Genomic DNA, 11,045 nt, shown 5'->3' on the forward strand with positions numbered 1-11,045 from the left:
TTCTACCATGCAAGATACCCTAGCGGTCTCTGCAGTAAAGTGGAAATATCTTCGTTGGATCCTTGTTCCAAATCAGCCAGCGCCTAGATGGGTCCAGAAATCGGGTGAATCCCTTTTTGCTTCGTTCCCGGAAGTAGATGTGATTTGAACACATTTTATCCACGCATTTCCACCCTTGCTGCTAATTCTCTCCAATATTGTCGTGTAATGCAGAATATTTGGTGAGTACGGATTATGAAGGGTTTGATATCCTTTAGCCCCCAATCCCCACCTGATAACGAATAGATCGCGAAAAAAGAAAGCTTACAGATGTCGATGAATAACTATACACCCTTCGAAAGCTTCAAGAAAATTCTCGAAGTATTAGTCTCCCGAAAACTCTCAATCTTCTTACGAAGGTTTATTTGAAACTGGAACAGATTGATCATTTTCAATTGAGATGATGTTGTGATAGCCCTTGCTAGCCCTTGCTAGCCCTTGATAGCTGAGATTCCCACGAGACCCATAGCAGGGTATCGAAATCGATCGTATACCCTTGAAAAATGGCTTTTGAGGGGCGCCACTGACACACCATACTGAAAATGGCTCTGGATTTGACAGAGGAGCTGACACTGCCTGTTGGGATGAGGGAAAATACCACTTTTCCCGTGTGCCAATAAAGGTTCCACTAAACGAGAGTTTTCATTTCATTCAATTGATTAGTTATCCTAAAGTCAGATTGAATGAAGTGTACCGTAGCCCAATTGATCCTAAATTTGGTGTGAGTTGGTCAGGTGTATAAAAGAGTAATGATGCTAAATTCGGATTGAGAGAGCTAACTAGTTCAGTCAGGTACGAAGCAAATAGAATGGGTGCCATATAGATGCCTTATTGACTCTAAATAAAAATACTTACTAGGTGGATAGGTACTTTCAAGGGGTTAGACGGAGGAAATGTCTAAAAGAGAACAAAGCTCCCTCTAATGTAACATTCAATCTAAAATCCGATCGAAAAAAATTAACTCACTAACTTTACTTCCATCTCTCTATTGGCTCCAAGTACATATTCTTTTGGGTGGTATTTAGTATCTTGTACTTCATTGCCATTAAATCCTCAATTGTCACTACATAGCACGAGCCGAGAGTGACAATGGTGACGACTTGCCGGGTCCCGATGGCCCTGTAGTTTTCTCTTAGCGTGGCCGAGTGGCCCTTACCGAGATAAGCATGGCTTGCGACTTACCACCGTGGGTCCTGGACCATTCCCTTGGGAATACCACATAAAACTAAATCTTGCATTTCGTTGAATGAGATCTATACAACGTTCAAATCTTGGGTAGATCTAAGACGTCCACAATAATGTGTGTTTTAGTGGAACCGGCTTCCCTTGCTTGGAATTCCCCGAGCAATAGTCTGAGGGGAAAATAAGTAAAGTAAACAAGGCCGCACAGAGGAATTACCCGCAGAAAATCAAGTAATATCTCTTGCATCGATGCTGTCAGAGCTGATATTATCGAAAAAAATAGATTAGTTCTGACTGGTCGAAGGACACGAGCGAATAGTTCTCTATTCGATCGAGGCGGCATGAACTCTTCTTGAGATACCTATCGGGATTGAAGATTCTTTCCCATCCATGATATGTTCAAGAAGTATCTCAGCCTCATGTGTTTTCTTCTCCGAGTGTGAGCAATGAAGAAAGATAAAAGGAGCCCTTTCGTCCATGTTTTCGAAATATTTCTCACCATCATCTCAATCAGTCTTCTCTGCACATCGTCTTCGTTTCAAAATCCATAACAAACTTCCAACTATCATCCAGTCGAAAACTCACCCGCCCTCACTACTTCGATAACTCATCGACAAGGAGAAGTTGCATTTGATCATCTACAACTCTTTGTCTTTCTAGTTTTCAGTTCCTGGTATCTGAAAACCCTTTCATCAGCACTCACACCTGACAACTACCTATACCCACCTTAACCTCAACATGTTGTCTATTGCAGTCCAACCTCCCGCGAGAGTTCGTCCAGGTTCGATCTTGTACCCTCCTCTGATTGTTCAACTCAGTAGTGAGCACGATCTTTATGAACATCTTGCGGGTTACTGGACTTGTGTTTCACTCATCCATTACGCCACTGGCCAAGTGATATATGAACAAATGGACGGGAAAGCTGCAGACTCTGCGCATCCTATTGCTCAAACCAGATCTAGAGGTGTGCGCGATCAAGCGTACTTCTTCTTCCCAGATCTTGCAATTCACGCTCCCGGTCGCTATCGCCTGAGAATCAGTTTAATGAGAATGGACTATTCTCCCGAGTCTGGCCCAGATGGTGCAGTCGTTTGCGATGAACAAGTCGACACACGCTCGATTACTGTGGAAGAGTCCGGACCAAACTATTCTCGACCGAGTAAGGGCTCCTCTATCACTTTTTAGAGGACACAATTGGCTAACAGATGTGTTTAGATTCTCAAGAACGTGCTTTCATTCGAATGCTACGAGATGACGGTCAAGATGTTCCAACTCCAGCTCATTGAGCGAGGTTGGCAGAGACGAAAATGCTGAAGTCTCACAACATAAGGTGGTATAGAAGTGCGGGGTAATGGTGGGATTTTCAATATTCATACTTGATGGCTTTGGGATCTGGGGTTTGGAATTTAAGTTCTGGTTTTGGTTGGTATAGCTTTTGAATTTCCTACTTGGTGTTATTATTCTCGATCCTTTTCAAAGGAGTATATACCATACTTATCTCTTGGCCTTTTGTTTGGAAATGGGCATGATTTGCTATGGTGTAATGAGAGAGGGGAGGTTATTTGCCTTCTGGATCAGATATGATTAAATGCTCGAATATGGATGGCGTTGAAAAAGGAAGGGTTTTGTTATTATTATTATGACTTCATCAATCGTTCTTAGAAAAGAATAGGAATGAACTATCATCCCTTTGAAACGAAACCTTGACGTGACTTTCTGTGTTTGATCTTGTGAAATGGTGCATTTCTCACTGAAGAAGTAGAACAAGTGACAATATTGAAAATGTATGGGATTTGACAGAGAGCTCTCCAGTACTTGTATACAACGCTCCAAAAAGTGCGTTGGAAGAGAAGAGCGAGCAGAGGACGGCAATAGCCAAGCCTTCTTAAGGCGAGCTGAGACGAAAGCAGAAGGAATCTGATATAATGTTGGCCATTTCTCCTATGCCAACTGGATTCTCAAGGAAAATCTGGTGTTACCGTTACCGTTACCATGGCCATTACGATCAGAGTGGCTTGAGAGTCAAGAGTGGCGATTTCATGGCTTTATGGCTTTGAATATTTTCCAGAAAGAATTTAGAACATTAGTTTTATATTGGCCTTGTATTGGCCTGATATTCAAGGCAACACATAAGGCGGTCAATCAACCAAGCCCAAAAACATGAAGCAACCCTGCGAAACCTGCAGAAAAATCCTTTGAGGGGTGGTGGGTTAGTTGACCAGTAACTTTTTGAGTCACCAACAAGAATCGAGAGTCATAGGTATAAATCAAGTCTCTCTTCATCGTCGCCCTTCACCACAATATAATCTCCAGGAAGAGGAAGTGTTTTTGTTCCTGTCTTCAACCACATGAGCTTCGCCTTTTCTATCCTCCGCAAGAATTCCCGTCACTGTTCGAAATTGATCTCAACTTCTATCCAAAATACCCCTCGATTTAAACCCCACAACAACTTCAATTCTTTTCGCACATTTTCAAGCACAATTTACAAGATGGCGACGACAACCTCGTCCTCAGACTTCATTTCGGAGAAACTTAAGTCTTTGAGTGTCTCGGATTTGCCCAAGTTCCCTAATTGTCACCCTGATGTGAACATCAACGATATCTACAGAGCTCACATTACTTCTCACTTGGCTGAGATTACTGGTGTTGATTCCGCCATTATCTACCCTGCGTTGGCATGGACAAATACTTTGGACAAGGGTGACTTGGTGTTGCCTGTACCAGCTTTGCGAGTCAAGGGTAAAAAGCCCAACGAGCTCGCAGAAGAATGGGCAGCAAAGGTATACTTGTCACAATCCATTTAGATCATGAGGATAACTAACAATTTGGGCTGGATAGTTTCCTGAATCACCTCTCGTTCATAAGCCTACCACCAATGGTGTCTATCTTCAATTCTTCTTCAAAGCCGACAAACTCAACGAGCTTCTTATTCCTACCATCATCCAACAAAAGACAAGCTTTGGTCAAAACAAATATCTCGGTCTCGTCGATCCTGAAGATCCATCAAAAGGACAAAAGAAAATAGTCATCGAATTCTCGTCCCCAAATATCGCAAAACCTTTCCACGCTGGTCATCTTCGAAGTACAATTATTGGAGGTTTCTTGTCAAATCTTTATGCAGCGGTTGGATGGGATGTTACTCGTGTCAACTATCTTGGAGATTGGGGTAAACAATATGGATTATTAGCTTTAGGATTTGACAAATACGGAGATGAAGAAGCTTTAAAGGCAGATCCTATCAACCATCTCTTCCAGATTTACGTCAAAATCAATACAGATGTGAAGGCTGAGGCTGATAAGATGGCAGCATTGGAGGCAGAAGGAAAGACGGATGAAGCATTGCATATCAAGAATGAAGGTTTGGATGAGCAAGCCCGTCGGTACTTCAAGGCCATGACGGAAAACGATGAAAAAGCAATTGCGCAATGGGCTAGATTCCGTGAGCTCAGTATCAAGAGATACAGGGAGACTTATGCACGATTGAATATTCATTTTGATGATTATTCTGGAGAATCTCAAGTTAAGGCAGAGGTAATGGAAGAGACTGGAAAGAAAATGGAGGAAATGAAGATTGCCGAAGAGTCGCAAGGTGCTATGATTGTCGACTTCACCAAGCACGTGGCCGGAAAGGTTGGCAAAGGTCTTGGAAAAGCAATTGTCAAGAGAAGGGATGGCACAGCACTTTATCTTACCAGAGATATTAGTGAATTGTTACAGCGAAAAGAAAAATACGACTTTGATCAAATGATCTATGTTGTCGCAACTGATCAAGAGTTACATTTACAACAATTGTTCAAGATTATTGAACTTTTGGGTTACAAGGAACTCCGAGACAAGTGTCAACATATCAACTTTGGATTGGTTCATGGCATGAGTACTCGTCGTGGTACTGTCAAATTCTTGGATGATATCTTGAGAGATGTTGCCGAAAAGATGCACGAAGTTATGCAGAAGAACGAGGCCAAATATGAACAGATTGCCGACCCAGTAGCTACATCTGATATCCTTGGTATCAGCTCTGTCATGGTACAGGACATGAGTGGTAAACGGTAAGTAAATTGGTTATTTTTTTCTTATATTTTCATAATCTGGAATTCCAAACTAATTCTCTTTAGTGTAAACGGATACACTTTCAACATGGAAACTATGACATCCTTCGAAGGAGACACAGGTCCATACCTTCAATACGCCCACGCTCGTCTCTGTTCTATCACCCGTAAAGCAGCTCTTACTCCTGAAGAAATTGCTTCGGCAGACCTTTCACTCCTCACTGAAGTCCACGCTCAAAACCTCATCAGAACACTTTCCCAATACCCAGATGTCGTTCAGAACACTGTCAAGACTCTAGAACCAACAACCATCCTTACATATCTCTTTAAGATGACTCATGTTCTTAGTAGTAGTTATGATCATCTTAGAATTATGGGTAGCGAGAGAGAAGTTATGAAGGCTAGAATGGCTCTTTATGATGCAGCTAGAGTGGTGCTTTGGAATGGTATGCGCATTTTGGGATTGAGTCCTGTGGAAAGAATGTAAATGATGAGTGGATGAGTTATAATGAATTTCAAGAGAGGATAGAAGAACTAGGAGCCACGAGCTTGGATGGGTGTTTCATAAGTTGAAAGGGGGAAATCTCAACAAGAGAGATGAATGGCGATCTGCAGACCGAGTTGAGTTGAACCAGTAAGAATATTGCGTGGTTAAGATTCGAGGAAGCAAAACTGGAGAATTTTATTGTCCAATGTAGTGACATCTGAAAAGATAGGTAGATCAATATCATGGTATAAAGCAAACTTATAAGGTCCAGTTGTAATCGTCTCTTCCGACCTCAACTATAACATGATTGATATACATCTGCAAGAATTCGAATGTTAACCAAGCCCAGCCTAGCCTAACCCAATTATCATTTTCCCATCTTCTCTTTTCCATGGCAATATGTTCCCATTTGCTCGCTACTTGTTAAATGATATAAAGACATATATAATTGTCGGCTACGCCCCTTGGAACTTTGAGGAAAATGACAACCCCCACCATTTCGGCCCGCACGACGCGGGGTAGAGGTGGGGTTAAGCTCTTTAATATTCAAATGAATTCTTGGTTCCCTCGCAATACCTTCCCTCTGGAAACATGCTGCACACCTATATCTATCCTTTAACTGATCTCTAGAGCTCAATTACGAATTGTACAAGTTGTGTGGGTTTGCAGCCAACATATGAACAAAAGACATATAAAGAGCGATTCCTCTACCCCCATTTTCCCTTCGGCTTCGGGGCCAATTCTTCCATCTATCAGAGTGTCGGTTTGCAATTGCCGATTTCTATGATTCCTGATATTAGTAAGGGGTTCCGACTTATAAGTTACGAAGCTGGGTTTTTGCGTACAGAAAGATATAAAATTCTTGCTTTTTTATACTAGCTCCGACAGAGTGAATATCTACCCATCCATCCATTCGTCGTCACCATGCCTACAATCCTCATAACCGGCGCCTCGGGCTTCATCGGACAACTCCTCGCCACGCACCTCCTCACCAGCCATCCCACCGCCCCAGAAAATAAACTCATCCTCACCGATATCATCACGCCTTCTGCTCCCCCCTCTCCCCATCCCCAAAACACGCAATGTATCCAAGCCGATCTCTGCAATGCCGACTCCCTCTCTTCCCTCCTTTCCTCAGCCGGAACAGTCGACACCATATTCATCTTCCACGGCATCATGTCTTCCGGCTCGGAGCAAAATTTCGAGCTCGGCATGAAAGTAAATCTGCACTCTACACTTTCCCTTCTCGAAGGAATAAGAAACACCCCATCCTTGAAACCAGAAGGTAAATTAGTCCGTGTTATCTACGCGTCTTCGCTCGCGGTCTACGGACGACCACTCCCGGAAACAATCACAGAGGACACGCATCCCACGCCCGAAGGCTCGTACGGATGCCAGAAATTAGCATGTGAAACTCTCCTGCAGGACTATATCCGCAGGGGGTTTATCGAAGGACTAGCATTGCGGTTCCCGACGATTAGTATTCGGCCGGGGAAACCGACGCAGGCGGCAAGTTCGTTTCTGAGCGGCATGATTCGAGAGCCGATGGCGGGGAAGGAATGTGTGGTGCCGATTAAGGATCGGGAGTTTGTGAGCTGGATGTGCAGTCCGAGGACGCTGACGGAAAATTTGATTCACGCGATGGAGATGGATTTGCAGGGGGTGGATGCACATCGGCGAGCGGTGAATTTACCGGGGAAGGGAGCGAGTGTGCAGGAAATGTTGGATGCGTTGGTGAAGGTTGGGGGAGAGGAGAAGTTGGGGTTGGTTAGGGAGGAGGAGGAGGCGGCGACGGTGAGGATCTTGAGAAGTTGGGGGGTGAGGTATGATAATGCGTTTGCGTTTGGGTTGGGGTTTAGGGAGGATAGAGGGTTTGAACAGGCGGTTAGGGATTATGTGGAGGGCTTGAAAGGGTGATAGATAGGGAATAAAGGATGAGGGAAGGGAGAGAAGGAGAAAAGCATCCTATATATCAACTTTTTTGGAAATACTCGAAATCAGATCACGTTCTATTGATGGTATTTTGCACTTAATCACACTAATACGGCAGCAGAGAATGCTCCGTCTCTCTTCCTTAGCCACCCGAAGGATTGCTGCACAAAGGATGGGATCGGAGATGTAAACATATATTCTGAATTCTAACGACGCGATTCAATATGCCGACGAGAAAACCAAATAAACGTCCAGATCCTAACGTAGAATGAATGAAAAGAATTCAAGCATCTCTACTTTAATCTGCAACATACCCCAATTTAATCCACTCCTTCTTCTCTATACCATATCTCACCACATCAAGAGGGTGAGGGTGAGGAGGATTAATGAAACAAAGACACGCCAAAATCATGTTTAAGCAGGTATCCAAGAAACTACTCATCTGGCTGTCAAGGCATGTCGATTGCATTAACTTCAAATTTCGAAGAATCTTGTGCACCGCGCACCTAACATAGCCTATCATCACCATCTCTATGACCTATCTGCTATTATCATTAACAATGCAATGATCTATACAAAATAGTATTATTTTACTTATTTTTAAAGTACAAATTCAATGAATTTAAAAGACGAAGAAAAAGAAAAATAGTAAACATAGAGTCTTTATATCTACAAACTTATATTTAGAATATCTTGAATATTAAATATTTTAAAGATAGTAAAAAGAACACTAAAGCCTATTTGAACTACTAATAATATTTTAGTAGTAACAATAGTGTAAGGAATTAATAGTAGTGAACAATGTGTAAATTCGGTATCTTCTATATTTGAACCAATTCAAGAGGATGTATATTCATGATATATATGACGCTGCAATTGCGGCGCAGTACTCGAATTGAATTCAGACATGTTGAAACTCCTACACGCATGCATTCGAATTGAGTAACAAAGTAGAGTCTTGATAGTAGCATGACGGTATGTGAAATTTAAGGGAAACAGTAAGGAGAAAAGAAAGCAACTCATAATACCTTTGATTGTACTCAAAGCTTGAGGCCGTTCGCAATTTCAAGTCGGAATCTTGGCTATAGACCAACGGTCATATGGACACAGAGGAGAAAGAAGGCAACAAATCTTTAAGGGATCGCATACGAATTTGATTAGGAGAATCTTCCAACCGGCAGAACACAATTCGACATGATATCCACCGAAATCTTGAAGGTTCTGTCATGAATTAGATCGATATCTCTTTCCCATAGGAACAAAGTGGACAGCGCGACAGTACACCAAAGTCAGGTGTTCAGTCATAAAAAAAATGAATCTCTGTAATTGTAAGTGCAGTATATGAAAAGGCAATAGAGTACTTAGATAGTAAATTCCGAGCGCAGCGAGCTATGGGGGTTTGGGGGCTTGCCCCCATGATAACACTTTTTATCAATCAAACAGACAATCGGTGTTGATACAAATGACTGACGCTTCGCTGACCCTCCGGGGGCCACTGCCGTGGAGGCAGAATATTTTTCTTTGAAAAAATAAAGTAAAATAAAAAATATATAAAAATATCAAATATCAAATATCAAATATCAAATATCAAATATCAAATATCAAATATCAAATATCAAATATCAAATATCAAACAATCGACACAATAAATGAAGCAGACCGAAACCTTCCTGCAGCAATTCCCATTGACTTGAACCATGGTTATGACGTTGACATGAAATGAACATCAACCACGGAGGTAGCAGTTACTCAATGCATGCCGCAGATTTGTATTCCTGGGTCAAGAATCATAAAATCCCATTGCTTGAATCTCAATCGATTGATGTAGCCCTACGATATGATGATCCCGAGGGAAAAGATATTATCGGATGTTCAAGGTGCGTACTGGCTGTCACAGTCTGATAATAAATGCATGCATGATAAGCTTTTGCATGCAAGGATTGATGTCGTGCACGACTTGTAAACTCAACGTGCGACAAGAATGTTACAAGATGGGACGGACGATCCTACAAACTGATGGAGATGAAGAAGAAGAAGAAGGAGGAGGAGAAGAAGAAGAAGAAAAGGGAGCAGTTGAGGAGCAAAGGAAAAAAGAACAGGTTGGAAAATGCTTGATAATGCTTGAGTCTAACTCCGTGTCGGTGCAATTGACATGACGGGATCCCAAAAGAGTAAATTTCTCGAAATTCCATCGACTCTCCCAAAGAAGAAGAATATGCAATGGTCAGTGGTCCATGTTCCATGTTCCATGTTCCATACCACACAGGGAAAGAAAGTCTTCCGAACGATTGGGATAATCATTGCATTCTGTTGCGGATCCATCAAGCCAATATGTGAAACATTTCATCTGGATGTCTCGTGTCGGAAATCGTTCATTCAGATACATACACATACACATCCACATACACATACTCATACTCACCACCCACACCACTTTACCAAGCAAGCGTGGCAAGAGTTACTTTTTATAGAACCATCCAAGGCGATCTCATCACATAACATCACGTCAGATACCCAAACACCATTCATTTGTATGCGTTATTTAATCGGCCTTCTCTTCTCCATTCAGCTTGATGGCAAAATGGAATCGTCTAGATACGATTTCTTCCCTGATAAAATGAAGGTTTCCACATATATGTTTCGCACGACCAATCTAGGAAACCGGTAGATGAAGGATTTGTGATGGAATTCGCGACGTCGTATATCACAAATGGAAAAATAAAAGGGGGATAAAGATTCTTCCCCCGAAATTTGATGTGTGTGCATGCGCGCTTCGTGGGGTGACTGACTACTGGAGCTGGTGTAGAGTAGAGGTGTACATACATCAACGTCGAAAAAAAAATAAGCCTCGAACAACGAAAATGTCGGAGCAGAACGGAAGTGTGAACCTTGTAGTGTACATTAACGATTAGTCAAAATCCCTTTCGGGTCCTGGAAATCCTTGCTGTCCCCTTGCATAAACTGGGGTTGGGAGAAAAGGTGGGAAGAGGGAAGGGTCCTCACAAGGCTGCTTCTTTACTCTTTTGGGGGTAGATCGGGCTCGGTCCTGGAAGCGAAAGACAATGTATGTATGAAGTGGTGAAAGTTGGGTTCGACGTCAAGTGGAATCGAGAGGGGTCATTTGGTCAAAAAAATCCCCCTTACTTTTCAACAATTCGTGAATGTTTAGCTGGTTGTGGGAATTATGCTGTGAGAATAAGATGGGGTGGGATGGGATGGGATGGGATGAGATTGATATGACGGTCTATATGTTTGTAGTCGGAGGGGGATGAACTTTGAAACTCAATGCAAGGTAGTTAGTGTATGTGAAGTATTCCAGACAGGAAGATTCCACTCATCCATTCAATCTACTCTTC

General features: G+C 42.4%; 4 protein-coding genes across 5 annotated transcripts; 3 read left to right on the forward strand and 1 right to left on the reverse strand.

Moving 5' to 3' along the window:
- Positions 1 to 468: 468 nt before the first annotated feature.
- BCIN_07g03790 (hypothetical protein) lies at positions 469 to 1,331 on the reverse strand. Of its 2 annotated transcripts, none has more exons than XM_024694022.1 (3): positions 1,222 to 1,331; positions 895 to 1,158; positions 469 to 749 (listed from the first exon to the last, which is right to left on the reverse strand). In XM_024694022.1, exons 1-2 carry the CDS (start codon positions 1,275 to 1,277, stop codon positions 1,011 to 1,013), a joined length of 204 nt encoding a protein of 67 aa, XP_024549812.1. In that variant the 5' UTR covers positions 1,278 to 1,331; the 3' UTR covers positions 469 to 749; positions 895 to 1,010. The 2 variants fall into 2 exon arrangements, with proteins under 2 accessions (XP_024549812.1, XP_024549811.1); XM_024694023.1 differs by having other exon boundaries at positions 469 to 818.
- Positions 1,332 to 1,656: 325 nt separating this feature from the next.
- Positions 1,657 to 2,971, forward strand: BCIN_07g03800 (hypothetical protein). Its single transcript, XM_001548845.2, has 2 exons — positions 1,657 to 2,380; positions 2,437 to 2,971. Exons 1-2 carry the CDS (start codon positions 1,960 to 1,962, stop codon positions 2,505 to 2,507), a joined length of 492 nt encoding a protein of 163 aa, XP_001548895.1. The 5' UTR covers positions 1,657 to 1,959; the 3' UTR covers positions 2,508 to 2,971.
- A 454-nt stretch (positions 2,972 to 3,425) lies between these two features.
- BCIN_07g03810 (hypothetical protein) lies at positions 3,426 to 6,135 on the forward strand. Its single transcript, XM_001548844.2, has 3 exons — positions 3,426 to 4,001; positions 4,060 to 5,270; positions 5,337 to 6,135. The coding sequence occupies exons 1-3, from the start codon at positions 3,570 to 3,572 to the stop codon at positions 5,755 to 5,757; spliced, it is 2,064 nt and encodes a 687-aa protein (XP_001548894.2). The 5' UTR covers positions 3,426 to 3,569; the 3' UTR covers positions 5,758 to 6,135.
- Positions 6,136 to 6,342: 207 nt separating this feature from the next.
- Positions 6,343 to 7,979, forward strand: BCIN_07g03820 (hypothetical protein). Its single transcript, XM_001545112.2, has one exon. The coding sequence runs from the start codon at positions 6,682 to 6,684 to the stop codon at positions 7,672 to 7,674; it is 993 nt and encodes a 330-aa protein (XP_001545162.2). The 5' UTR covers positions 6,343 to 6,681; the 3' UTR covers positions 7,675 to 7,979.
- The last annotated feature ends 3,066 nt before the right edge of the window (positions 7,980 to 11,045 follow it).

The sequence above is a fragment of the Botrytis cinerea genome, chromosome 7 (assembly GCF_000143535.2).
Source record: "Botrytis cinerea B05.10 chromosome 7, complete sequence".
NCBI lineage: Eukaryota > Fungi > Ascomycota > Leotiomycetes > Helotiales > Sclerotiniaceae > Botrytis > Botrytis cinerea.

What these genes read in the sequence shown, in the direction of transcription:
- BCIN_07g03790 (XM_024694022.1), bottom strand. Translation starts at nt 1,277, where the DNA reads ATGCAAGATTTAGTTTTATGTGGTATTCCCAAGGGAATGGTCCAGGAC. An exon ending in ATGGTCCAGGACCCACGGTG is followed by an intron (nt 1,159 to 1,221) that starts GTAAGTCGCAAG and finishes AGAAAACTACAG; the next exon opens with GGCCATCGGGACCCGGCAAG.
- BCIN_07g03800 (XM_001548845.2), top strand. Translation starts at nt 1,960, where the DNA reads ATGTTGTCTATTGCAGTCCAACCTCCCGCGAGAGTTCGTCCAGGTTCG. An exon ending in ACCAAACTATTCTCGACCGA is followed by an intron (nt 2,381 to 2,436) that starts GTAAGGGCTCCT and finishes AGATGTGTTTAG; the next exon opens with ATTCTCAAGAACGTGCTTTC.
- BCIN_07g03810 (XM_001548844.2), top strand. Translation starts at nt 3,570, where the DNA reads ATGAGCTTCGCCTTTTCTATCCTCCGCAAGAATTCCCGTCACTGTTCG. An exon ending in CAGAAGAATGGGCAGCAAAG is followed by an intron (nt 4,002 to 4,059) that starts GTATACTTGTCA and finishes TGGGCTGGATAG; the next exon opens with TTTCCTGAATCACCTCTCGT. An exon ending in CAGGACATGAGTGGTAAACG is followed by an intron (nt 5,271 to 5,336) that starts GTAAGTAAATTG and finishes AATTCTCTTTAG; the next exon opens with TGTAAACGGATACACTTTCA.
- BCIN_07g03820 (XM_001545112.2), top strand. Translation starts at nt 6,682, where the DNA reads ATGCCTACAATCCTCATAACCGGCGCCTCGGGCTTCATCGGACAACTC.